The sequence below is a fragment of the Ptychodera flava genome, chromosome 7 (genome assembly GCF_041260155.1).
Source record: "Ptychodera flava strain L36383 chromosome 7, AS_Pfla_20210202, whole genome shotgun sequence".
Classification (NCBI taxonomy): domain Eukaryota; kingdom Metazoa; phylum Hemichordata; class Enteropneusta; family Ptychoderidae; genus Ptychodera; species Ptychodera flava.
The window spans coordinates 33616329-33643076 of NC_091934.1; the positions used below are offsets into that span (position 1 = coordinate 33616329).

A 26748-nucleotide genomic window follows, 5' to 3' on the forward strand; every position below is an offset into this window, starting at 1 on the left:
ATGTTGTACACATTTCTAGATCAAGCAAGGTCACATGTCCTGTAGCTTACCTTGAGCGTTATTTAGCAGTGGCCGGCATTCCAAATGATTCACATCAATTTATCTTTAGACCACTGTTCGTTTCAAAACACACATTTTCTTTAATTCATATGAATAAGCATCTTAGCTACACTAGAGTTAGAGAAATAGTTAAACAAAAATTGGGTTTAGTAGTTGATGATGTTTCAGCTTTTGGAACTCACTCCTTTCGTAGTGGAGGTGCTACTACAGCTGCTCAGGAGGAATTTCATCTCGGCAGCTGATGCAGCATGGTAGGTGGCGTTCAGCTACAGCCAAAGATGGCTACATACATGATACCATTTCTGAGTGTTTATCTGTAAGCAAGTGCTTAGGAGTATAATCTTAGATTACATTTACTCTTACTCCCCTTCTGTTTGTCTGTCTATGACTGTGAATAAAGTTGACCTGGCTGGCAGCGTAGCCACACACTGTAATATTGTTGTGTGTGTATTGGTATATAAAGCCCGGAGATGAAACAAAACATATAATTTCTCAAGTTACATCGTATAGGGAGAAATTGTTGTTTTGGTGTATTGTGAGGCGCTGTGATAGTATATCACGGTGTGTTGGATTGATAGGAAAAGTGTGGTTATGTTCAGTCTACGCTCTGCCAGGGTCAGACACGCACCTGAAGTTTTTTACACTTTATATATCATTCTGCCATGTAGATATTTTTCAGCCATTTTGTATACTGTTAGTAAGTTTACTGCAACATAATTTTAGTATAACAGACATTTTTGGAAGCAGGTTATCTAACGCTTTTCCAGAGCACTTTTTCCTTTCTGTGAGTGAAAGGTTTTTAACCTCTGGTTTTTAGTGCGAGTTTCCTGTACTCCTGTACTCAATTTTTCCTAAACTAGTTTCTATTGTACTGTATGACTATGTCAAGTCTATGACTGTGAATAAAGTTGACCTGGCTGGCAGCGTAGCCACACACTGTAATATTGTTGTGTGTGTATTGGTATATAAAGCCCGGAGATGAAACAAAACTTATTAGTCGTATTGCCATCCACTGTACAAATGATTGACATCTCACTCAACCTGCCGTGGACACGTACGTACGTGTCTCCAGAGAAACGCGTCCGAACAAAAATCTAAGAACTTGTTGAACTGGTATGTTGGATTTTTTGTATCTCACGCCTGTCGTATAGAACACAGTTTTTATCGAAATTGAATTCCCGTATCTCAGGGAAGGCACACTATAAAATAGTGCTGGTATAGTGCCTATGAAGGGTTTGCACGGTTAGCCCCGCGATCGAGGCGCCACTGGCACTGCTGTGCTAACTGCTATGTAATAGGCCTACATAGTGTGGGGCTTAGTGTTGGGTCATAGCCACTGGTGCTGTCAATACACTTTTGCTTGGATATAGTCCGTCGAAAGCTGTAAGTTTTCAGTGAATTACTTTTGAATGAATTACTTCTAACAAAACTTCCACTACGATTCATGCTATGTTACGTACGTACGTGTACAGCGATCGCGATTGCAAGGACTTTGTATCGGAAGTAAATATAGTATCACGCCTGATGACATCATAGATCATGTGAAGACTTCGTTGTGATTGGTCAGATTGGCGTGTCACAGGTCAAATCTCAGCGGCAAATCTGATATCAGAAAGGCAGTTACGACCCTTTTGAATTGCTCAATGCATTGTCGCTGTTTTTTCACTCGACTTTTGACAAAATTTCACTGAAATTTGCCGTTGGACATCACCTTGACAGCTTCGTATACCCTAGCTATGAATGTACAACCTATAGGCAATGTTCAAGACGCGTTAATTTTCATGTCATCGTCGTCACGATCGGCGTGTGGAGATCGGCTTGTGAACAATGGTCACCATTCTTATAACCATGACAAGATGCTTCGCAGAACCCTGCTGAATGAAATAGTTCCCGATTATATTGTGTATGAGCTTTATGCGCTACCAAAATGATTGAGAAGTGGATATGTTAGAGCACACCCCCACCCCACCCAAAGGCACTTCTATTGAAGTATTCACATCAGATTTTGCAATTTTGACACATGATTTAAGAAAAATGTTCACATTTTCCTGTTTTTGTCGGCTTGATCTTTGACCCACATTAACACATTGTGAGCGGTTGCCTCTACAAAGTTGCATCTTCACAAAAAATCATATTGGAAAAAACGTTTTACAGAATTTGATTGGAGACAATGACATGATAAGCTTTTTTTTTACAGTTATTTCGTTGTTGATATACAGCAAGAGTTGGGGATTTCAAAATTATCTCAGTCCCTTCCACGGTGATCTTTATTTAATTGTCCAAAAATATAAAACAGGGGAGGTAGGAAAATGATCAAATAAATCAAATTCTTGTTCCCCGGCATCTTGTGTCTAACGTGTCTCTGCCGTTGGAGGGGCTCAGGTAACTCGTGACTAGAAGATTTAGATTTAGATGGGCGAGAATCTTGAATCTCAAGGTAAATACATGATGTTGTAGCTCAGGGATAACGTTTGAAATAGGGTAATTTATAGAACTTAGTCTTGCCAATTTCCACCTGTGTTATCCATTTCAAACTGTGGCCCGATACCGCAACATGATATTTACAGCTACACTAAATCATACTAAAATGTCACCTTACTTCCATTCTTGTGAAAAGCATACCAAGCAATAAGTGATCAATACTTATCAATATTTTTTTTCTAGACACCCCTCAAAATTCAAGTAGAACTTGGTATTTCTTGATACACTGGTTTATTTCTGGTATTAATGATTATTGATATCTACTTATTTTGTCTGCATTCAGTTGTATTCATTCACGAATGTATTATTTGAAGTTTTATCATAACAAACAACACACTTTGCTACACCGTTTTCTGGTTCTTGAAGGTGCCATAAATTGTTTTGAGAGAGTGGAGATGCCACAGCTATATTGTGTTGAAGAATGAATTATGCAGAGGATGATGCGAGTCATTGATAAGGAACGAGTCAAGTGTTGAATTTATGACCTGAAATGACACAGAAGTGTGTGAAATTATAACTGTACAGAAGTGTTGAAAATTATAACTGTCAACAAACTACAGTTCAAAGGTCTATCCTGGATAGCTTTGTGGAAATGTGTCAGAACTTTCACTCATTCAATATTTGCTTCATCATCGTTATCTTTTTTCGTTTTTTGGGTTATATTTATAAATGTAAGGCTTATATGCCTAATACTTGATCAGTTGAAAACTGATCATTTCATTAAAGCCTAATTTTATGACAATAACTTTCTGTCATATATTTTTGTTGGTATGTCCTGTCACAAAAACTGATGGTAACAAATCTAAGCTTATATGTATACTCAGTAGGTAATCCAGCCTACCAATTTTCAAAACCCATCCTGAAACTTTCATTCATTTCCCCCATTCAATCTTTGCTTCATCATCATGTTGTTTTTTGTGAGTTGTAATTTATGCAACGTGTAATCAGTTGCAAAAGGATCAATTCATTAAAACCTATGACTTTATATTTGTCGACATGTCCTGTCATAATAACTGATGGTAACAAAATCTACTGGTACATACTCATACTCAGTGGGTGAACCGACCCACCAATTTTCCAAACTCCTTATCCTGAAACTTCGCTCGTTTGGCACTTACAGGTTCTAATTTTACATAAAACTTTTACCGTATTTGTGAGAATTATGCATTAAAATGTTAAGTGAGACTGTATATTTTAGTTTTCTTTTAGATATCCTGATATACATAAAGTCAGCTGAAAATAGAGGCAATGATTGAATAAACAGATGAATGGATTTTATCGAGCTTGGTAGCCTATTAAGCGTCCTGTTGTTATAAAAATAGACGCATGTTTCTACCATTGAGATCAAGTGCCAGTAAACTTGTTGAATCTCAACTCTTTTGGAACATTTTTAAATAGAAAGATGCAATAGCGCTGTTCACGGTTACAGGTTTGTTACTAAATATAGCTGTACGCGCGCGACATCGGACACGCAGTTTGAAATGCGGACAGATTTTATCAATGTTGCGTACATGGCTGTTTTTGCAGCTTGTACTCTAACTGAGTCGTGAATATGCCTTTTAGTTTACGATAAGCACAGTGTGTGAACTAAATCAGGAAGCAAGTTTGATAGATTGTATATCAAAACTACAAACAAACGATATCGGCCGACCATTCTCAGGACTCATTTCATTGACAACAATTAATTACCACACTCTCTGTCAGTGTGTGTTGAGTAATAAAAGATTGATTGATTGATTGAATTAAAAGTTGTCCATCAATGTTATTGTGACCACAGGTACGCATGGGTGCAGCATTGCTTCAAGCTGGATAGTCGATCGAAGTTTGAGGCCGAACCTCGGGACCGGACTGACTGGTGTAAAGCAGTACCGAGGTTCGGCCTTCGGCCTCACACCCCGGCCTCACACTTTCGATCGACTATCCAACTTGAAGCAATGCTGCACACTGCATAAAAACCCTATAATACGTACTGTATTAGCATTGATTATTGCTACATGTATTTAGCTGAATAGTATAGTGCATATACAGATGAATAGGGGGGCCTACAGTCAAGAATACATTTCTTGGATTCAGCACGCCTATAGTCATGTGAATTCACGTGAATTCACGTGTGTATTATTCTATAATTCAGGCAACTCATTAATATGAATTTATCTGAATTTAATATTGTGTTTTCACGCAGTGGCACCCATGCGTACCTGTGGTCGATCATGGTCCCGTCGTCCCGATAACATTGATAGACAACTTTAATGAAATGAGTCCTGAGAATGGTCGACCGATATCGTTTGTTGTAGTTTTGATATACAATCTATCAAACTTGCTTCCAGATTAGCAGTACCGAGGTTCGGCCTTCGGCCTCACACTTTCGATCGACTATCCAAGCAACCGTGAAGCTCTACGCACCATACCTGCACCTGTACCTGTGATCGATATCAGTTCACTTCACTACTAGAAACGCGTATACGGTACGGTACACGGTATTGAACGCGTACTGTACATGACCAGTCAGCAAGAGTTAGAAAATATTTATGAAAAATGCAAAGATGTAATCATCATTGCATAATAATACATTTTGTGTCAGAATTTTAAAACTTCAGTAGTCGTATGAAAGCCGACACGCGATGGCAGAACTGCGTATGTATCCCCGCCCACCGGCACCGCGGCCGTAGCTCGCTCCGCTGCCCCGCTAGCGCTGAACACCTGACCTCAGCAGGTCACCGGGTCAGTAAACTTGTGATGTTTGGCGCGAAAAATACGAAAACTTCCCGCTTGTCCGTCTGCAAATTTATACATTTCCGCTCGTAACCTCTGTTGAGAGTTCGATGACTCCAATGGTTATACCACGCCAGGGGGGCGCACACCGATACACTGGTAACGTGTCGAGTTTTATACTTTTCGTCGTTAGGTGCAGGTAATTCTTCATTCAAACTGCGAAATATTGATAAACATACAAATTTGCAATATACCTTAGAGGTTAAATCAATCAAGATGTGCCAATTCTAAGCCATTTATTTGTTGTCCTTCTGCACCATAAAAGCACAGAACTGCATAGGGTAAGCGAAGGGGGTCACGTATCAATGGCGTTCGAAAATGGTGTCAGGCAGTAAATGGAAGAGCGTCACTCACGCGCTCGACCGACCGAGTAAAAATTACAGAAAAGTGCAATATCTGCCGAAAATCGAAGAAATTAGCGCATGAAAATATTCTAAATTTAATGACATACAAATTAGGGGTTACCGTCTACAATTTTCTTTTGCAAAAATCGCTTTAATTAACCATTTACCATCGGAACCTCCAACGGGGGTGCCGACGACTGACGGAATAAATAGAATTTCATCTCTCTCGCGAGACTGAAACGGGAGTTTAAAGAATCGTATTTTTAGTCAAATTTCGGGATTTTTATCACACAATTTGTATACCACCATATTCCTGAAATCGTAGAGAACCTGGAGCCCCAGAATCACGCCGTTCTTCGACCTATAGCCCGAGAACGGGGCAAAATAAGAAACGAGATTACAATCTTGCACCGGCAAAAGATTTTACTATATAGGAGTAATAACCTGAGCTGGCCGAGCCTGAGGATCAAGGCGATCGTTTGAATTTCGGTAAGTAAATTTTCGAGTATCCTTCTCTGCAACGTAACGACGAATTTTATCTGTCTTTGTTCTGTGCAATTCTCGAGTAACACTGTCCAATTGTCTGTATAACTCTCGAGGTTGAACGTTGAGTGAACAGTGTGAAAGGAGTGGCCTTTATCTGTTCATACCGATGTATTGATAGTGTCTATGTCTGGGGAATACATACAGTCAGTGGCCCAGTTTCCGTACGTCACCAGTTTCCGTACATGTTTACATTTTCATCACTTCCGGGTCATATCACGCGCCAGTTGCATTGTGGGTAAATCTCTGAAACTATACCGATCGTACAACACCGGTAGGTAAGATCGTTGTGCCGTATTTTTCTAAAAAATCAAACTTTTTTTCGAGCGCTTCTAGAAATCACGCCGAATTAATGGTACTTGCGTACGCAATCCTATGTTTGAGATGACATTCGCAAAAAAACGCGTCACTTTTGCAACAAATGTAGTTAGCTCCGCGCGTGCCGTATCTTTGTTGACATCTGTCGTCTGCAACTTTGTTTCACACTTTTGCCGTTAAAAAAAATTAATGTATTTAACGTCGACTGTGTGTGGCCCAGATAACCGTACGCGTCCTAGTTTGCAGCCATGACGTGACTGCGTTAACGAGCGTGTTGTTATTCTAATTTCGAACATGTATTTTCTTTTTTAGCGTATATTTATAGTGTTGATAGTAGGGCAGTCGAGGTGGAACGGTACTACGTAAAGTAGGTAGATATCGTCAAATTTTAGGGAAATGTCAGGGTGTTTTTATCGTCAATTTTAGATATTATTTGTCATGTATAAATTATAAATAATAATAATATTAATAAATAATAATAATAATAGTAATATCTAAGATTATTTTATGTACATTTTTATAATAAATTCAACTCCTTTTTGTATATTGGGTTGTCTGCTGACATTATTATTGTATCTGTAAATTTATTCAATTAACAAGCATGTATTTTGTTAAATATACATTGGTTTAAGCAAATATAATGTTATTTTAATTTTATAACAAAAAAAAATTCAGGTAGTCATAAGTATAAATCACTGCTCAAGAAGTGACAACCTTTAGCTGATATTGATTTTGTTTCAGAACATCAAGTATAACTGGTAGTTTAGCATTAATATGGATGAAAAGAGTGACAGGTATCGAATGGCGATGACAGATGTCTCCTTAGGGCTAACGATTCGCGCTGCTGCTAGCAAGTATGGTTTAAAAAAAACAACACTGCATGACCATGTAACTGGAAAGGTCCAAATAGGTAGCAACAGAGGCCCTCAACCTATTCTTTCAAGAAGAGAAGAAGAAGCACTTGTGTCTTGGATTGTTGGTATGGCAAAGAGAGGTTTTGGCGTTTCTCAAGCCCAACTACAGGACACTGTGAAAGAAATATTGGATAGAGATGGCCGACCAAGTATGTTGAAGCACAACAAAATACCAAACCGACCTGAACGAAAATGGCTCAGGCAGTTCAAGAAAAGAAATCCTGAGGTGAAATTGGTATCCGTTAGGAACCTGTCAATGAAGAGGGCAGTCATTTCAAAATCAGATATCGACCAGTGGTTCCGAGATTTTGAAATATTCTTATCTGATCAAGATCTAATGGATAAACCATGGCAAATATGGAACTGCGATGAATCTGGGTTCTCTTTGTCACCAAAGTCAAGCAAAGTGCTGGGTCCAGTTCAATCCAAAATACCAGTTCCATATGTATGCAGCAACAACAAGAGCCAGATCACAGTGCTTGTCTGTGTAAATGCTGCTGGTGGTTGTATTCCACCATACATGTTATTTCCTGGCAAACAAGCTCCAGTGTCTTGGTCCCCATTGGCTGGTTGTGTAGATGGGGCTGCCTGCTATTTCACAGAGTCTGGTTGGATGGATACGAAAGCATTCTACGAGTGGTTTGTCAACCTCTTCATACCGCATCTTCCTCCAGCTCGTCCTGTAGTGTTATTGCTCGACAGCCACACATCGCATATCTCATATGAAACCTTCAAGGTCGCAGTCGCCAATCAAATCCATTTCTATCGCCTGCTTCCAAATGCTTCTCATCTAATTCAGCCATGTGATGTCGGTCTCTTTGGACCACTCAAGCAATCATGGGGTGTAGCTGTGAGAGCCTTCAATACAGAAAACCAAGACCAGGTGGTGACGAAGAAAACATTCGCAAGAGTTTTCAGAACGGCATGGGTGAATAGTGTCACGCTCAATAACATCATAAAGGCATTTAAGAAGAGTGGAGTCTTTCCAGTCGACAGATCTGTCATACCAGATGATGCACTTTTACCAGGAGAGGTGTTTTGTGACACAGAAAATAAAGCCATGTCACAAAATGAAGAATCTATCAATCTTCAAGGAAATGAGATGGAAGATGCTGCTGCCTCTCCAACCAACGACCAGAGTACCTCAAAGTCCTCCCCAGCCATAACATTGTTCACTATGATGGAAAGCGTTCTTACCACACCAACGAAAGCACGATACAGAGAAAGGATCCAAGAAGAATATGATCTTGTGGGAAGTCCAACATTTCAGGTGTGGCGAAAATTGAGGGCTGCCATTGACAAAACACCAAGTGTTGATCTGTTCAATGATACAGATGCACATATGTCAACCACAGGGGAAACGTCACAGTACAGCACAAATACAACACAGATGTCTACAACGAGAGAAACGTCACAGCACAGCTCAAATACAAAACAGATGTCTACAACGAGAGAAACGTCACAGTACAGCACAAATACAACACAGATGTCTACAACGAGAGAAACGTCACAGCATAGCTCAAATACAACAAGGATGTCTACAGCAGGAGAAACGTCACAGCACAGCACAAATACAACACAGATGTCTACAACGGGAGAAACATCACAGCACAGCTCAAATACAACACAGATGTCTACAACGGGAGAAACGTCACAGCACAGCTCAAATACAACACAGATGTCTACAACGGGAGAAACGTCACAGCACAGCACAAATACAACACAGATGTCTACAACGGGAGAAACGTCACAGCACAGCTCAAATACAACACAGATGTCTACAGCAGGAGAAACGTCACAGCATAGCTCAAATACAACACAGATGTCTACAGCAGGAGAAACGTCACAGCACAGCACAAATACAACACAGATGTCTATAATGAGAGAAACGTCACAGCATAGCTCAAATACAAAACAGATGTCTACAACGAGAGAAACGTCACAGCACAGCACAAATACAACACAGATGTCTACAACGGGAGAAACGTCACAGCACAGCTCAAATATAACACAGATGTCTACAACGAGAGAAACGTCACAGCACAGCTCAAATACAACACAGATGTCTACAACGGGAGAAACGTCACAGCACAGCTCAAATACAACACAGATGTCTACAACGAGAGAAACGTCACAGCACAGCTCAAATATAACACAGATGTCTACAACGGGAGAAACGTCACAGCACAGCACAAATACAACACAGATGTCTACAACGGGAGAAACATCACAGCACAGCTCAAATATAACACAGATGTCTACAACGGGAGAAACGTCACAGCACAGCACAAATACAACACAGATGTCTATAATGAGAGAAACGTCACAGCATAGCTCAAATACAAAACAGATGTCTACAACGAGAGAAACGTCACAGCACAGCACAAATACAACACAGATGTCTACAACGGGAGAAACGTCACAGCACAGCACAAATACAACACAGATGTCTACAACGGGAGAAACGTCACAGCACAGCACAAATACAACACAGACAACAGAAGCTGAAAGATTGACAAAGAGTGGTACAACTGATATTTCATATTTGCCATCAGAGAGATTATCACCAGCTCTAAAAGAAATCTTAAGATTTCCAAATCAATCTATAAAGGGAAGAAAGAAGAGAAAGATCTGTGATATGCCCAATTTCTTGACTGGTCCAGTATCCATGAAGATAATGGAAGAACGTGAAAGGAAGAAGGCAAGGGAGTTCATGGAAAAAACAAGAAAGAATGAGAAAACGGGAAGAAAAGAAGAAACAAAAAGAGGAAGAGAAACTACTGAAAAAAAAGAGAAGAGAAGAGAGAGAGAAAGGGATTCAAGAAAAGAGAGCACTGAAAGCACAACAGAGGCATATTAGAGAGACTAACCGGAATGCCAAACTCAAAAACAAAAGTAAAGCCAGGCGACGTCTGATGCAGGAGACTGTTGATGACAACACATGCAAACTGTGTCTACAGGAAACTTTTCCAGAAGACCAGTCTACATGGGTTTTATGTGAGAAAAATGCTGGTGGCTGTGGTGCCTGGACGCATGTTACGTGTGTACCAGTTACCCATGATGTATCAAGTGCAATGTCTCAAGCTGAAGTACCATTTGTTTGCCATGAATGTGCCAGGTAAGTTATATTTAACCCAAGTGTATTGGCCATTAACAATCAGAATATAATTGTGTAACATATTTTGTTGATCAACTCCATAGTATTAATACATTTCCTTTAAAAATGTAATATGTATGTTAAAGCATGTTAATAAATATTAATCTATATGATATACTAATTAACATATAAAATGTGATTAAAATCTATATTTCAGTTATTGAATGGTCCTGATAAAATTTTTCTTTTCTTACAGTTAAGATGTTTATAACACATCAAAACTGCCACCACCATGTAGTTGTGGAGAAATCAGTTATAAAAGGGTAGGTTTTCATTTTTGCAATTAGATTTTGGTGTAATGGATATTGTAAACATATTTGTAACTGGAAAAATGTGATGTTTTTAGCTTCACTGTCAGTGGTGCAGATAGGTGGATCCACTTATCTGTGCCACTTTTCCATTATTTGTCTATCTGTCAACAATATTGTCTTCTTCTCTGAAACCGCTGGTCAATTGTGTTCGATATTGATGTGCAATTCACTTACGGTGACCACAATTTGATTCGTTCAAAATCATGTTGTGATTTGCATATTTGAATTTTGGGATAAATTTTCCCTTTTTTGTCAAAAATATTTTTGGTCAGATTACTTTGAAATTTGATCTGTGGGTTCCAAGGATGATCAAAATCAGGTTTATTCAAATTGAGATTAATTCTTCTAATTTGAAAATTTTGCGCAATTTCGTTAGCTTTTTCACCAAAAGCAGCTTCCTCATAATTTAGTGTACATGTTCCTAGGGATGACTCAATTTTCTTGACATTGTACTTGTAGTTTTACTTGCATATATTTATGGCAGAGTTAAACGAGAGCTGATCATTGTATTATAATACATTCATTTCCAGGCATAGGGATGCCCTAGCTGGTTCAGTTTTCCTAAAATAAACATAGACAGACGTGTCAGTATTACTGATTTTATTGAAACACAATCTGATTTAAATTTTTGAGCAATACATAACAGTGCAATCTGATTAAAATCAGCTGTAGTGATTTGCTCTATATTTTCGCCCTCATCGTTGTGGTCCTTTACTTGCACGTGGAGGCAAGGACATACACAAGTAAAGAACCACAACGATGAGGACGAAAATACCAAGCACATCACTACAGCATGGACACACGCAAGTGAATGATCACAATGATGACGGCAGAAATACCGAGCACATCACTGCAGCTGATTTTAATCAGATTGATTACAGCGGAGCTCTATCAGCCACTAGGTTGCTTGTTGAATTATCTTGTTAAAATTTTAATAGGAACAGTTACATTGTCTGAGACAATTAATTTTAATGAACTCATCTTTAACATGAAAAGTTATTTGTGCATATTTTCCTTTTTTTTATAGGTACCATGCTTTTCAGATAAAGCCACCAGTTAAAAAAATATTATTAAATGTAACAAAGGAATATGGAAACAGATTTGATGATAATGCCATGTTGGTTCACATACCAAAATCTATTCCTGAAGAATATCACCATATTACAACTAACAAGAAAAAAAAACAACAATTAATCACCATTGCTGGGCTACCAGTTGGTCGAGTTCCGTTAGGGATGAGCTCAACATTCCGACATATCATCGACAACAAAAACTGCACAAAAATATCATGGTATGACTCTTAAAATGTAATTAGTAACAACCATGCAAACTAACAAGATTCATGAAAAATGATGATGTTCTGTGCATAGATTTTAACAGAACCATATCTGAACAAAGTTCTATTGCAATAGGAAAATGTAACCTTGATAACAAGAACTCTATCAGATGTTTACTTCGTCTGTTCCACCTATTTCTACGTCACACTTTTGTTTAATTTTGATACACACCCATATACATATTTTTTTTTCTCTCGCTTCTTCTTAGTATGCCAACAGCAGAACCATGCCAGAGTTTCAAACCATGGCCATCCCCCTTTGATGAAAAAGGTGCTGGAGCTGTCATCCCATGTGATTACACATTTTGCATAACTGGAGATGCATCACCAGTTTTATCATCACTGGCAACTTGTATCTCAACAATGGATGAGAAATCGGTCATGAAGGTGAGTAAATGCAATATATGTATATGCAGATGACTTCATAAGAAATAATGCTAAATGTTCAGAAACAGAGCAGTATGTTATATAATTAACCCTTTCACGACCATGGTTTGGTCCAAACCCATTGTAATCAATGGTAAATGTGGACCTGTATGGGATGAAAAGGTTAACCCTTTCACCCCCAGTTCCCTGTATACAGGTCCAACTTTACCATAGAAAACAATAGATTTGGGACAAACCATGATGGTGAAAGGGTTAAAGGGACACAGTTGCTCATTTGTGATATTACTTTGTTTATTTTAGTTTCTTTTGAAATATTATTTATATTGTTATGACTAAAATATGCTTAATGACCATTTGTTACAGTTCAACTCATACCCTGTGCATGGGTATAATGTATGAATTCTTCTATAAAACAATTTTTGGTACATACCAAAACTTAAACTGTGGAAGCGACCATGCATTGTGACCATGTACAGGGTGAGTTGAGCTGTGGCCACCAGTCACTGTACTCATGTCAATGAGCAGTACAATACATATAATATTCCACAAGAAATTAAAATAACCATAATGTACAAAATAAGCCAGTGTGTCCCTTTTAACTCAAGTGTACGTCATCCTGCTTGTCTTTTTAATAATAATAACAATAATATATATATATATATATATATATATATATACACACACAGAGGCAGAGACTGACAGAGACAGAAACACAGACAGACAAACACAGAGATCCAGAGAAAGAGAGTGAGAGAGAAGGAAAGAGAATTGTAACAAAATCTGAGGTCAGGTCAATAATTTCTGCAAACAAAATCATGACTTTACTGACACGAGTGACACTTCATGTTTAAAGGATGAGTGATATTTTTTTTCTCAATCATAATAATTGATCATTTCATAACGTTTTGCTTTATTTTCTTACACACTGATAGATACTCCTTGATGAACAAACCATCTACAAATGGTAGGGATGACACAAGCATAAGAAGACGCATCATCGGAGTCATTGTGCTGATGTGTTCATGTTCTCATTTCGGCATAGATATTTACCGGTATAACCATGGACATTTCAGAAAATGATATGTAAACGTATGATATATGTGCAGCATAAGAAGACACGTCATTGTGATAATGTGTTCATGTTCTCATTTCGGCATACATCTTTATAACCATGGACATTTCAGAAAATGATATGTAAAAGTAGGATATATGTGCAGCATAAGAAGACACATCATTGTGATAACGTGTTCATGTTCTCATTTCGGCATACATATTTATAACCATGGACATTTCAGAAAATGATTTGTAAAAGTAGGATATATGTGCAGCATAAGAAGACACGTCATTGTGATAATGTGTTCACGTTCTCATTCCGGCATACATATTTATAACCAAGGCCATTTCAGAGAATGATATGTAAAAGTATGAAATATGTGCAGCATAAGAAGACACATCATTGTAATAATGTGTTCATGTTCTCATTTCGGCATACATATTTATAACCAAGGCCATTTCAGAAAATGATATGTAAAAGTATGAAATATGTGAAGCATAAATGAATACGTATAAACACAATAAAAAGAAATTAAATATTTAACTTCAACTTGATGAGTATAATTTAATTATATTTATCAAAACAGGTTCTTGATAAGTCAAATTAGTTTATGTGGAAGGCATGGTAACCCTGTTGTTTGTAAAATTGTTAATTATATTAATGAGTTGCATCTTCTCAATACCTAATGACAAAATAAAATTATATTATTGTTAGTAGTTTCATAAATACATTTATTCACTTAACCCTTTGAACGCCAAAGTCTATTTTTGTCTCCTTTATAAAATAAACCCCAGTCAATTTTTCTCAAATTTTTGCAAACGTTTTTAGAAAAAACTGTAGCTAATGAAATGTGAGGTCCAGTTGGTCAAAAATTATCAAAAAATTACAGAAAAATTTATGAAAATTGGTAAAATTTTGCACTAAAATTTTGGCAGGAGAATTACATTGCTCAAAGGGTTAATAATATGCACATCACTTTTTAACAAGTCAAATAGATAAAACAATGTGTTTTCAGAGTTCAATGGATACAAAATTATTTAATGTATGATATATTATTATATAATATATTTATGGATGCAAAATGTTTATAATGTATTAAACTGTTTATCACACATAAACATATGTTTATTTCTGTTATTCGTGTGTGTGCGTGTGTGTGTGTGTGTGTATGTGTGTGTCTGTCTGTCTGTCATCTGTTGGTCTTAGTTTAAGGGGAGAACAATTTGATTTCTGGGGGAGGGGTTGGAGGATTTGGGGGAAAAATCATATATTGGCTTCTCATAGAGAATAACTACTGCAAAAGACCCAAAGTGAAAAAAAAATGTTGCGATTTCCCACAGCTGAAGGTTAAAATATAAACATCAATGTGAAGTGCTGAAACTACCACAAATGAGCATTGAGAACCAATATAAGTATTTTGAACTGCCGCCTATGAATGAGCTTTGATAGTGATACATGCGAAATATGCATGTGCACTTCATTTTGAGAACAAATTTAAATATTTTGCATCACCTTTAGTTGTGCAGAAAACGTATTTTGTTGTGAGCATACATTGAAAAAAAATTGCTGCTATGTGTGAAAAAAAAAATTGTCACCCCCCCCTTGCCACCAGACCCCCTCCAAATCAAATGGTACTCCCCTTAAGTGGCTTTGAGTGGAAACAAAAGCAGCACGACCAAGTTTCATCAGTATTGCAGATATTTTACATTTACACATATATTTAAACAAAAATATGCGCGCTTCGTATGACTGTTAATCTGCAAGTCCAATTTTTCGAAAAAATGTCAATTGAACCCACTTATTTGCCTTTTCTGTGCTTCTGAATTCTTGTACGGTATATGGATACAACTGTACCGGAAATGGGCCACAAGAGGGCGATACCAAATTTGACCTAACGACCCCTGACCCTTGTCCCAGGTTTGAAAAATCATCGTAACAGATGCCAGAATAAAAATATTATCCTATCGTACACGTTCCATGACTGGATTTGAAACGTACCAACAGTAAAGTAAGTATTTCTGAAAAGCGTACGGAAACTGGGCCACTGAGTGTACTTCGACACTTTGGCGAAGGCACAGTCCCTCGGGGACTGTACCCAGGGTGAAACTTTTGCTCATATGTATACAAATTTCCCTCGATGTACGATATAAAACAATGAAAAAACAATACATTTAGGAATGGTTAGGTAAGAATTAAGTTCTTAAACTCTGACCTAGTATCGTTTGTACACGTGTTCATGTCATGAAATTTGGTATACGTCTATTTATAAGATCATGCTGGACGATGCTGGACGTCTCTGTCTTTGACACTTAAGTTTCTTTTGAAATCTTCATTATAATAATGTATTTTGACATTTGTTCAACGTTACCCGTAAATATTTTGCTGGCATATTGTAAGGCGAAATCAATGATTGATTTACAATATTTCATTGAAGTTCTACATGAAATCTTACAACACAAAACATGCATACAATATTTTCAGTTATCTTTCTGTAGCTGTGGATCACTGGTAGCGTTGTCCCCCCCCCCCCCCTTCTAAAAGTAATTTAGATTCACAGATATAGTAGTAAACTAGTTTTCATGTCACATGTAGTCAAAATCACCAAACATAATCACTGGGACTTTTTCCTTTACATTCCTTTTTATTCCATTGCATTTTCTTATTTGTAGCTGGAAGTGACGACATGTCTTTGTGGCAACGGATGCTGAGAAAAAGCAATGCTGATGACAACTTTACATCACCAATCTCATAAACCCAAATTGGTCCCAAAAGAGTAACCAAGCTTGCCAAGGCAAATATATAAGTGTAAGTACCGTTTGAAATATCTTTACAATTTAGTGACCTGGATTCCATTTCATGATATGTGCAAGACTCATTGTGAAAGGTATGTCAAGGCAGTTGCAATTACATACTGACTGGCAGATTGTTCTCTTGGCATTTTGTCTACTGTACTGTGCTAGTATATGTGATTGCATTAATGTTTCTTTTCTTGTTTTCTTTTTTTTTTGTTTTAGCCCTTTCTGTAGTCTACGGAAAGTAAACCAAGACACTGAACAATCAACTGGATCAAAAGTAACTGTTCCCACTATATCGTTGGATATGCCAACACTTTGTTATGAAGATGCCATGGATTAAGGGAGATATCCTGTGAAAGAACTGTTGATGAACTTGTGATTTCTTTTGTTTTGAGTCATTTGTTAGCATTTCCATCTGCAATAAATGTAAGGTAGGAATTCAATGAAAAACCTGGTAAGATTTTCTTTTGTTTGTGAATGTGTGTGAGTGTTTGTACCTGTGGCTACATTCTGAAAACTTTAATACATGAGCACAAGAATGAGTAGCTACAGTGTGAGTGGTCGTGGCAAAGTGTGAAGGGTAGGGGTATGCTACTGGGGGGTGGGGCTACCCATAGGGTCAGCTTCAATAGCGGTATGTATACCGTAAATCCTGTTTGTGGCAAGTATACCGCAAAAAAATTCTGCAAAGCCTAAACTTTTGTGGCAAACATACCAGGACATGCTTGAGTGTCGTGGTAAGCATACCACAATATGTGCGCCGCAAAATCCATCAACATGCGAAAATCTCAAGCTATGCGTAAGCTTACCACAACATGTTGTGGTAAACTTACCGGGCAATTATGAAGACTTTACCAGAACTGTTCGCCGCAAGGCTATAATTTTCGTAAGGGTTAATCTGTCTGTGATTTTATGAGCTTTTGAAATCATATCTTTCCGTTGTTTTCATGTAAAAAGCAGGTTAAGGTGGTGTTGTATTTTACCAACATGCTTACTTTCAAAGCAATATTTCATATCAAATATGACATGAAAATCCCCTAATATTATGCATTTTCAAAAATTTCACAAAATTTGACCCAGCCAGAGTGCATTTAATTTTTTTTTTTAATTTTGACAGCAAGAAGTAAAAAGAAGCCAGGAAATTGGGTGATTTGCATAAATTTACACTTCTTTCTCACCCAACTTAGGACTGCTTGTCTTGCTAAAAGGTGAACCCAGCCATTACTTTAATCATTGGCTAATAAATGAATGAAAATTGAATAAATCTTTGCAGAAAACGTGGTTTTTAGCAAATTGAGTTATGCTTGCAATGTCACCAAACCATCATTATGGTCCTTGTGCAGCATATTTTTACCATTACAGGGATAGAAATACTTTTTTATTTCTTGTGGCAAAAGTTTGCCACCGGATATGAAATCAGGTGGCAATTATGAAAAATCTGGTGGCAGTTTGTGATCGGTATAATACAACATTTTGTCATTGCCACATACTCATTCTTATTTATAAATGCTTGAAAATATAGTGAGTACACGTCACAAAAAATAAACCCACACTGCAGGCCTTGAAAAAAATTGTTCAAACTTACCAACCATGGGACACGTGAATTTCATTTTTACTTGCCCGACAGGAAAAATTACTTGCCCTAAATTTCTAATAACTGTACTAGTAATTTGTAACAGAAAGCAAGAGTTTGGCCGTATGAAGTGAATTCAAAGAGGGAAAAAACAGATTCAAACATGAACTACATTCTTGTTAAAATGAAGGACTATTACCAAATCTGAAATGTCGCAGAAGAAATGTGAGAATACTTTTTTTAGTTTTTTTCTGTAGATTTGGCCATCTAGAAAACATCTTTGAATTTGGAATTTTTTCACAACCTAATCCAAATTAAAACCTTTGCATAAGAGTAATAAGATTGTGTGATTTACAATGTGCATAGTTGGCTGCTGCTCTTTATTATCAAGCTGAGATCACAAACAACTGCTCTGCTAGTGTTTATCTGCCAATGCATACGCACATGTACATCTGCAACCCTTTTACCTGTTTACATGTTTACTCACTGAGCACAGCCGTCTTTCAAAGTTTTATTTTGATAAATGTATTCGTCAAGAGAGCAGACTCAAGTTTCGTTTTCGTTACTCTTCAGTGCAGATTTGTTTTCTGTAAGTGAGAGCCGATCCCTAACAACCAAGGTCACGTAATTTGAAACTGTCTGCATCTCACGCACTACGTAGCTGCGATGTGTGGCCTCCGTGGTCGACTGAGCCCGTTTCGACTACGATGTAAACTTGTACTTTTTCATCTGGGTGTTGATTTACGTTGAACAGTAAGCATTGCCGAGATCCATGGCTTTGAATAAGTTTACATCCATTTACCAAGCACAGGGTGCAATTACACTATTGCGTGAAGCCGATCGACTGTCATACGACTCATGCATGCTGCACTTGCACAAAGAGAATGGCAACCACTGTCAAGAGCATACCATTTTACGGCACACATACAAAACAGTGAGTTCACTCCGTGTCGTCGGAGAGAACATGTCGCAAAACTGTATTTTTACGACTTTTTGTGTTTTACAACAGCAAGAACGATTATTTTGCGATGTCTGGCGGATTTTCAAGGGTTTTCAGAAAAAAACTTTTGAGAGTTGAAGGACTTACAATGATTGTAGGCGTGTACAGACCTAATGAAATACGTTTTCAAGCTTGAATTGTCCAGAGCTTAGTAATTAGTTAATTCAACCGCTGGTGCACTTGCCCGTCGGACGGGAAGCATATTGATTTTACTTGCCCGAACGCAAAATTCACTAGCCACGGGCGTCGGGCGATAGGAATTTTTGAGCCCTGTACTGGCTAATGAATTGCAAGTATTTATTGTTATTTAATTCATGCAGGCTGCAGTTTGGCTTTGTTTTCAAAATGTCACAACATGCTTTTATCTTGTGCCGTATGACTGCATATGCGGCTATCACAGAGGGCAACAACATGTCCAGTGTACAAAAGTTGCTGTCATCGATATGGAGATTAGCCAATCACAAGTTTGGATTCACGCTGTGTTTTCATTCATGCCAAAATGTCGCAATTAGTTTGGGTTTTTTTTCGGCTAATGAGTTTTTCCGCCGTCAGACAACGCGTGTTCCTTCAGACTAGTGTTCCTTCATTCAAGCTGTAGGATCGATGACATGATGACCCAAAATTTAGTGGCAGAAAAATACCACCAGAAAAAAATTTTGGTGGCAGATTGACAGTTTTTGGTGGCAAATGCCACCATTGCCACCGATTATTTCGATCACTGCATTACATAAATGTATGTCAGACTTGCATTTACACATCAAATGTAAAAATATGCATGTCAATGGAAGCACATGCACACAAGTTTAAATTCTAAAAAAATCCAAAACAGTCAGAGTTTGCCTTCCATTTTGTCAACTAGGCCCAGTAAAATGTGCCGAGTCAATAGACCTGTTTTTGTATCTGTTTAATCCCCCTCTGACTCTAACACCAAAAACCCATTCAACGCCGTGGTTGTGCATGATCACATCGTCGTCAACAGGAAATGTGGACCTGTTTACAGAGGAACTGAGGCACAATGGATTAAAGACCTATCTCTGTTGTTGGGTTTGGTCAATATTCTGTATTAGGAGTGTGCATATCATGTAGTCGTAAATCTACATGTAACCTTGTCTCACATGCAGAAGACTCAAAATTGTAAATCATTCAATACACAGATACGACAAAGTATTTTGAGCCAATGTTTCTGGTGCAAGTACACAAGGTGAAACGTATGTCAAGCACTGTACAAAGTTGTAGATACAGTATCTGATCTCAGGAACTATAAGCCTTTCATGGTAATTAAGTGTATTACATGTACAGTGTATTGCAACCACCTTAAAGTCCCTTGCAAAAGGCAGTCAGTTTCAGGCTATGTGCAGCAGCTCAGAACGTTGTATGTGATTGGTAGATTGTCATTGTTTACAGCAACATAAAGAGATTAAATACTAGGGCTGTTGAGTGACTAATTTGCCATTTGGAAATTATGCAATAATTATGCAAAAAAATTGCAATTATGCTTTGTATTGCATGATACCTTGATGCATCATGTCAACGCAGCCGCAACATTTAAATTTCACCATGTACATTATGATAAACATGTTTCCCCTTTATGAATTGCCAACCGTATTAACCCTTGGATACAGTGTTTACTTTTGTCCTATTGGTCCCATACGACCTTTGAGCAGTTCCCACAACCCCTTCCCTTAAAGTTTTGTGTCTTGAATGGAAGTCAACCGGGACCGGTCCTGGACGCCAGTCCCAGAGTGCTTTTTTAGCCAAGTCCCAGTTGGCGGTTCAAGTTTGGGGTTTGAGCTACCTGGTACCCTTACATACCTCGATATTTATGTAAAGAAGTAGAACACATCGGTGGTATGACTGAGGTAGTGGTATCCACCGATATTGATTCCATGACTCATATTGTGTAATAATGAATATAATAAATTATACATCATAAATGCAAAATTTAACCAATTCATCATGGTAAAAATGAAATGAAATGACATCATGATGGTGTCTATTTTAGGTCAAGTACATGGTCATTTCACTGAAAAATCCTCACAAATTTAAAGGCTCAATATTTCTTTCAAACGAACTTTTTGTTGATGAGCAAATCTCACTATTTGCGTAATGTGATTTACAATAATTTATACCAAGTCGTTCATCTTACACCTGGAATTGCGCCTCATTATTTGTTGGTATACATATGTTGCTGTACAAGATTCTACAGGTAAACAAATGTGTCATTTTGTACATCAATACACGACGGGATGTAGCCATTGTGTTTCTGAAAAAATTACAAAAATGGCAATAAATGTTTGATGTTGCATGTATTTCTATCTCCAAATCTTCGCACATTGTTTTTAACTACATTATAGTTATCATTCAATAAGGTATATGATAAAACTTTTACGGTCCTGATATGGCCGTACAGTATACGGGCCTTTGCGCGTTCGGGCCCTCTATCATACAACCTCCGTCTGCAAAACCCATGTCAGGGCCGTAAAGATTAATATCACAAGAACTTTGTGCCAATTAGACCAGTCTGTAGTATTTCATGCATAGCCGATTGTGCTCTATCGAGCACTACAGCTTGGCTCGTCTAGTTCAACACCAGATCACAATATAAAAATTTAAAATGTTACATATGGGTCAAAACAATGGAGTGAAAACTACTCATCAAGCAAATAATCAGTAGTAGAACTACAGCTGTCAAACCATTGGACTGATTGTGATTAATAACATTTTCCATTATTTTTTCTTTAAGGTTTATGATCATGAAGCTGATCGAAAACAATGGCGGGAGAGTGTCTTCCGAACAAATCAAGAAATTGTTGGTGGTAAGCAAGTTAACGTGTAAAATAGATTTCATAATATAAAGGTATTCCCAAAAGACTGATGCTTTATGTCATACAGAGGAGGTATTGCATTGAGGACAAAACAAGAGTGTTTGATATTCAATGATAAAAATCTACCATTATCACAAGTCACCATATGATGCACATCTGAACTACACAAAAGCAGAGAGATATAAATATGAATATATTTCGGCTAAATTGGGGTTGTCTTAGGCATTCATCGTCACTGTGAATTTCTAGTTCCTGCAGACGCAGTCCAGGGACTTATAGATTGGGTCCCGTCCGTCTGTCCATCAGCAGCCATTTCTCTGTCACTGCTGAGCTGATTTTTTTCAAACTGTGTACACGGATAAAATACTGTGGCATGCATATGTACGTCAAATTATTTCGCGATACCATCCAATATAGCCGCCTGGTGATGAATTTGTTGCAATTTTTTCATGTTTTTGAGCCATAACTCGACTATCCCTGAACCGATTTTGGTCAATGTTTGTACACAGATAAAGTACAATAGCATATATATGTACATCAATTTATTTTGCAATACAATCAAATATGGCTGCCTGGCAGCCATTTTATTGCAATTTTTTCATGTTTTTGAGCTATATCTCCACTATCCCTGGACCGATTTCGTTCAATGCCGGTACACAGATAAAGTATTATAACATATATTTGCACGTCAATTTATTTTGCAAAACTATCCAATATGGCCGCCTGGCAGCCATTTTATTGCAATTTTTTCATGTTTTTGAGCTATAACTCGACCATCCCTGAACCAATATCGTTCAATGCTGGTACACAGATAAAGTACTATGGCATGTATTTGCACGATAATTTTTTTTTGCGATACAATCCAATATGGTAGCCTGGCGGCCATTTTATTGCAATTTTTTCATGTTTTTGAGCCATAACTCAACTATCCTGAATCGATTTTGTTCAATGTTGGTACACAGATAAAGTACAATGGCATATATATGTACGTTAATTTAACTTGAATATTATCCGATAAGGTCGCCGGGGGCCATTTTATTGTGATTTTTCTTCATGCTTTTTGAACCATAATTATCCCTGAACAGATTTCTTTCAAACTGGCACACAGACATTGTATTGTAGTGTGCATGTGCATCACAATTAATGTTGTGAGCGGGGACTGTGTCGTCAATGAGATAACTTGTTTCTTTGTTGAACAGTCAGAACATGAAGGTACCTCTGTCATGGACAATGAAGTGTTTGCAAAATTCGATGTAGATGGAGATGGTTTCCTAAGCACTGCAGACCTAACACAAGTCCCAGTAGCAGTATTCCATGACGAACTGGCAGACTTTGAACCAGGTAGACATCAGTCATATATCAGAGAGCAATATTGCAAAATCAATGACCTACCCAAGATACTATCCCACGTGTTAGCCCTTCTTTGTGACAGAATTGCCTGTATGTACAGTATGTAGGTGTTCTATTTGTGACAACCATTTCTACAGTCTTTCTTGAAATGATAGATCACTGCATGGTCGTGGTAACAGCTTGAATACATCATCTTGTAGGCAATTTTATAACTTTTTGATTGCGTCATATTGCCCTAGACTCTCCTTACCATGCTCACACAGGTAGTCAGTCTCAATGCATAAGTTATCCGGCATTAAACAGCACGACAGGGCAACAAGTTTAGCCATTCATTGAATTGTCTAGAAATGTGGTGGCCATTCATTGTACATATTCAAGCAATGTTAATACCATGGTAAGCCTGTGTTAGCGCTGGGTTTGGAAAGCTGTTAGCCACTGTGGCGAATAGTTTCAAATTTCTATTAGCCACAAACAAATTTTATTAGCCACACATTTTTACGAAAACAAAGCTTTCTATAATGCTATAATCTCCAATGTCGGTTGCATGCACAAGAATAAACTATCTACACATCAACCTTGTATCCAATTGAGACTTCATTTTAACACTGGAAATTGCTTGATTCTGGACCGCGATGCAAATCGACAGCAACACGCAACGTTGAGACCACGATTACAATGAACTGCAACTCGGAAGGTTGGGACCGCGATGCAAATCAACAGCATGACAGCAACACTGAACGTTCGGACTGCAATTAAAATAGAAGTTTGGTTACACGTAATTACGTTCCATCAGTACACGGATAGCGTCTTTGTCACGTCATACAAGACGTCGCGTACATGTGGCACAGACGTTCGAAACGTCATCAAACGACACGTCTGCACGTAGTCTTAATTACGTGTAGTAATTTTTAGATTTTCTTGGTGATTTGCGGGAATTTACACAGGAAATCTCGTTAAGTATGAGTATCATTGTAAATTAGCAAACATCTTTGATATCAGAAAATTCCGTAGAGTTCACCTGTACAAGACGTACGTGCTTTGATTTCTTTACATAAATGAAATGTTGTCGTCTAATTCAACTTTTTAGCTGAAGCTGTCACACAGATTTCCCTAAACTACATAAATAACTATTTTACAGAAAATCGGTAAATTTAATGCGAGGATACAACGAGCTTGAATAGTCCTCGCGTAGAGAAATTGTTTCTTAAAACTTAGACGAATTTTGTATGTTTCTGAAAAAACAATACTGCAAAATCAACCAAAAAAATCAGAACTGAGCATGGATACGCGTGTGTGCCTTCAGACGCACACGTAATTAGATTATAACCTCGCTAATGAACAACAACACGGAACGTCGAGACCGCGATGCAAATCAACAACAACACGGAATGCGTCGTTAGGACGGCGATTTTATAGCTCTGTGGTGGGAGGCCGCATAACGCCGGTAACACACAGCCCTGCCATGCAGAGCTAGCGATTTTAATGAACATCAATACGGGACCATGAGGTCCGCGATGCAAATCGACCACCATTAAAATAAGACCTCGATTAAAATGCGCAACACTGAACGTCTAGACCATGATGCAAATAAATTTCAACACCGAACGTTGCGTTGTGACCACGATTAAAATGCATATGTCTGCTGTAGTTTCAATTCTCGCGAGTGTTCGCTTTGCTTGCTGTACACATGATGGTACACTGGACAAAATGACGTCAAATTTATCGCGGAGACTAGGGCTCGATTGCGTCTGCCTGCATTTTCAATTCTCGCGATAGTCATTTATGTGCATGCTGTACCCTATACAAATTGACGTCAAATCTCTCGCGAGACTTTGCTCGATTGCAATGGCGTACGTCGAAGAGAACAATACGGAAGTAAATATAGTTTTTTCGCAAATCGCCGAAAGAGAAGCGCAGATCAACAAACAAAAAAACCCACGTTTTTGCTTATTTTGCGGAATTTTTTCAACAAAAATCACTTTCGCCACTGTGGCGAATTAGGATCGATTTTTCTTGGCCACTGCTGATTTCGATTCGCATTTGCGAACGTGGCGAATGGGCAGCGCGAACACAGTAAGCATGCAGTCCGGGGCCAGTCCAACTTGTCCAGGACAGATATATAGAAGACCAAATATTTTATTTTTAATCCACTCATAAAATCTTATTGTAGGAGTAACATCCTGGGTTCATATATGCCTCAGCATGTTTACTTTAGTCACAAGAGCATGGCCAATAGGTTGAAATGTGAGCATTCTGATGGACAGTAGATGTTTTACATGTATATCTAGGATTCTGCTCAGTTCAACAAAATTTACATTGGTCATACACACAATTCAACGACTGTGTGCTCTTTTCAGGTGCTATCAACATCATCGGCCAGTCTCGCAAGAAACAAGAAGATGTTGAAAATCTGCTCGCATCCTTGGACCATCAACAACCTCCAGACATAGAGGAATTCCTTCTGCGAGAAGATAAGACCAAAGAAGATATTGTTGACTTCCTGAAACAAAAGGAAGGTTCGCTTCCAGGCCAAGTTGTGGAGTTCCTCAAAGCAATTATTCTAACACCAGAATCACTTCACGAAGAACTTTAATTCTGCAATCATAAACAGTAGAAAAAAAGACACTCCGACTAAGTAACTGGCTTCAATTTTTTAGAGAAGAATTACAAGAGGAAAGCAAAACATAACAAAAACACTCCGACTAAGTAACTGGCTTCATTTCTTTACAGAATAATATTATGAAGAGAGGACTGGAATCAATGTTATATATATTTTTTCTTATATAAATATTAATATGTACTAATAATTATGGGGATATAGTTATGGCTTGTACTGAGTCTGATTGATGGTGGGCTCATTGTCATAGAGCCCAAATATGTGGACATTAACACCCTGGGTACAATTTCAAAAGGGAATTTACTAAAATTTTGCAATAACCTAAAACTTACATATTTTACATTTTCTCTTCATCTATGTATCCGTTAATGGGTTTTCAAGCATAAAAATTTGATAGAATACAACAAAGTTAAAAAATTAAAACAATACCTGTACAACATTCATGAAAACTAATTAAATGATTTTTAGCTACCATAGACTATAGTCTATAGAAGCTATTGGTATGGGTATCAGTCCAGCATCAGTTGTCAGTCTGTATGCATGTATGTATGTCCGTCAATTCAAATATCTTGAGGACCGCAGTGCTTACAGACTTGATATTTGTTGTTTAGATGCAAAATATGATTATGAGAAACTATATTTTTTTCAATTTTTTGATACATGCAAATTAGCTCCAAAAAGCCGTTTTTGGTATAACATCTTCATAACTGCCGGTCAGAAATCTTTGATATTTGGTATACAGGTCCCTAGGAATGACCTAAATTAGATTTGTACAAATTGTGATGAAATAGGCAAATTTGTATTTTTAAGGCAATTTTTGTCAGTTTTGGTCAAAATTTCTTTTCAGTAAAAACACTTGTCTAATATCTTTATGTTTGGTATACAGGTCCATAGGGGTGATCAAAATATGA

The 26748-nt window shown here is 37.8% G+C and overlaps 2 protein-coding genes and 1 long non-coding RNA gene across 8 annotated transcripts in view; all 3 read left to right on the forward strand.

Annotated features, from left to right (window-relative positions):
* The window catches only part of LOC139137345 (2-oxoglutarate and iron-dependent oxygenase JMJD4-like), a 44605-nt gene extending 18256 nt beyond the window's left edge, over positions 1 to 26349 (forward strand). For both annotated transcript variants that reach the window (XM_070705389.1, XM_070705388.1), the window contains exons 7-9: positions 21789 to 21861; positions 23070 to 23211; positions 25578 to 26349. In XM_070705389.1, coding sequence (XP_070561490.1) covers positions 21789 to 21861; positions 23070 to 23211; positions 25578 to 25813 — 451 coding nt within the window. In that variant the 3' untranslated portion in view covers positions 25814 to 26349. The remainder of the gene's footprint in view (positions 1 to 21788; positions 21862 to 23069; positions 23212 to 25577) is intronic.
* Positions 6127 to 16922, forward strand: LOC139137346 (uncharacterized). 2 transcript variants are annotated; one of them, XR_011553372.1, is made up of 3 exons: positions 6127 to 6146; positions 16347 to 16482; positions 16692 to 16922. It is a non-coding gene; the product is annotated as an uncharacterized lncRNA (long non-coding RNA). The 2 variants fall into 2 exon arrangements; XR_011553371.1 differs by lacking the exon at positions 6127 to 6146 and adding an exon at positions 15598 to 15685.
* Positions 6153 to 14795, forward strand: LOC139137344 (serine-rich adhesin for platelets-like). 4 transcript variants are annotated; one of them, XM_070705384.1, is made up of 6 exons: positions 6153 to 6474; positions 7260 to 10550; positions 10786 to 10852; positions 11928 to 12191; positions 12446 to 12623; positions 13556 to 14795. In XM_070705384.1, exon 2 carries the CDS (start codon positions 7293 to 7295, stop codon positions 10290 to 10292), a length of 3000 nt encoding a protein of 999 aa, XP_070561485.1. In that variant the 5' UTR covers positions 6153 to 6474; positions 7260 to 7292; the 3' UTR covers positions 10293 to 10550; positions 10786 to 10852; positions 11928 to 12191; positions 12446 to 12623; positions 13556 to 14795. The 4 variants fall into 4 exon arrangements, with proteins under 4 accessions (XP_070561485.1, XP_070561486.1, XP_070561484.1 ...); XM_070705385.1 differs by lacking the exon at positions 6153 to 6474 and adding an exon at positions 6829 to 6885; XM_070705383.1 differs by lacking the exon at positions 6153 to 6474 and having other exon boundaries at positions 7032 to 10550.
* Positions 26350 to 26748: the final 399 nt, after the last annotated feature.